Source organism: Pteropus alecto, unplaced genomic scaffold (genome assembly GCF_000325575.1).
Source record: "Pteropus alecto unplaced genomic scaffold, ASM32557v1 scaffold3, whole genome shotgun sequence".
In the NCBI taxonomy this organism is placed as follows: Eukaryota; Metazoa; Chordata; class Mammalia; order Chiroptera; family Pteropodidae; genus Pteropus; species Pteropus alecto.
Genome location: NW_006442484.1, coordinates 4,801,777 through 4,803,085, shown reverse-complemented (window position 1 = coordinate 4,803,085; position 1,309 = coordinate 4,801,777). Strand labels below are relative to the sequence as shown.

At 52.6% G+C, this 1,309-nt stretch overlaps 1 protein-coding gene across 2 annotated transcripts in view; it reads right to left on the bottom strand.

Moving 5' to 3' along the window:
• Positions 1-276: 276 nt before the first annotated feature.
• The window catches only part of GYPC (glycophorin C (Gerbich blood group)), a 50,877-nt gene continuing 49,844 nt past the window's right edge, over positions 277-1,309 (bottom strand). For both annotated transcript variants that reach the window (XM_025039528.1, XM_006920992.3), the window contains exon 3: positions 277-969. In XM_025039528.1, coding sequence (XP_024895296.1) covers positions 773-969 — 197 coding nt within the window. In that variant the 3' untranslated portion in view covers positions 277-772. The remainder of the gene's footprint in view (positions 970-1,309) is intronic.

Below are 1,309 nucleotides of genomic sequence, written 5' to 3'. Positions count from 1 at the left end.
AACCTATTTCTAGAGGGACATTTCACCTTTACATTTGTTTCATGAAGCTGGTGCCTGTGTGGGGGAAAAATTGCTAGTCACTGGTCCCTCCCTCTCTTGGCGGGCCCAGGAGGCCTCGGTGTTGGGGTCTGGCAGTAGAGTCAGAAGTGGGCAATCCAGCCCCACGCATGCACACACACTATCAGAGACACACAGTCACATCAGTGAAAAGCCAGTCCTGGGAGGAGTTTATTCCTCCTGAGAGACAATTATAGTAGTGCTGTTTGACTCTGAGTGCTCAGTTACGTTTCAGATTTATTTCCAATCACTTAGAGCTGGATCAACAAGAGACAAAGGTACCTTTAGCTCTGTCCCTTGCTATTCTTCCAAATGTCAAGGACTGACATTTGATGCCATTGTCCCCAGTCAGCCTACTGATGACTCACTTTCTTGCTTCCCCTGCTCCCAGGCCCACCTGCACCATTCACACCCAGCAATTACTTTCATATCATACTGATGACAAACTGCACTGCCCAGGAGGACACTTTCTCCCTCTGGTAGAGCAAACATTGGCCTCCTGGATGGTTACTGCATCCTTGGGTCCCTGGGAGAGGCCTCTCTTGGCTTTACTCCTCTATTCCTCCCAGCTCCCTGGCCCGGCACCCGGTGTTCCCAGGACAAGTGCCTATCTTGGGCTGAGAAGGGTGCTCTCGCAGTCTGCTTGGTGGGGCAGGTGGCAGAGTGAAGTCATGGAGTCAGAGGCGGCTTTGGGGGTGATGAGGCCTGGTGTCCTTTAGATAAAGTACTCCTTTCTGCTGCTGTCACCGGTCTCTTGGAGGGACGGGTCCCCCTGCAAGGCTGCGTCTGCACTCTCAGCGAACTCCGTGCCCTTGGCCTCATTGGTGTGGTAAGTGCCCTTGTGCCTGTACATGTAGTGTAGCATGAGAAGGAGGAGGCTGACCAGGACGAAGGCCACGGTGGTGATCACACCTGCAGGTAGGAAGAAATGCACAGCTCTTTTTGGAACTGGAGCAGGGTATCAGGACACACAGGGGTGGTGCCAGGACAGACACGTTGCTACGACAAACACTAACCCCAGATGGCTGGCTCATTCCTGCCGCTCTTCTCCCTGCCCTGTGTGTGCTCACCTCTCAACTGCACCCATTTGAGTTACCCCTTCTCTCCCCTCTTCTCTTCTCCTTCTCCTGCACTCAACACTTTGCAGACCAAGGCTGGAAGAGTCTCTCAGACTTTATCCCTCCTCGGGAGAAGGCACTCAGTGCATTGAGCAAGACAGACCTATGTGCATGATTTCTATAATATAACTATG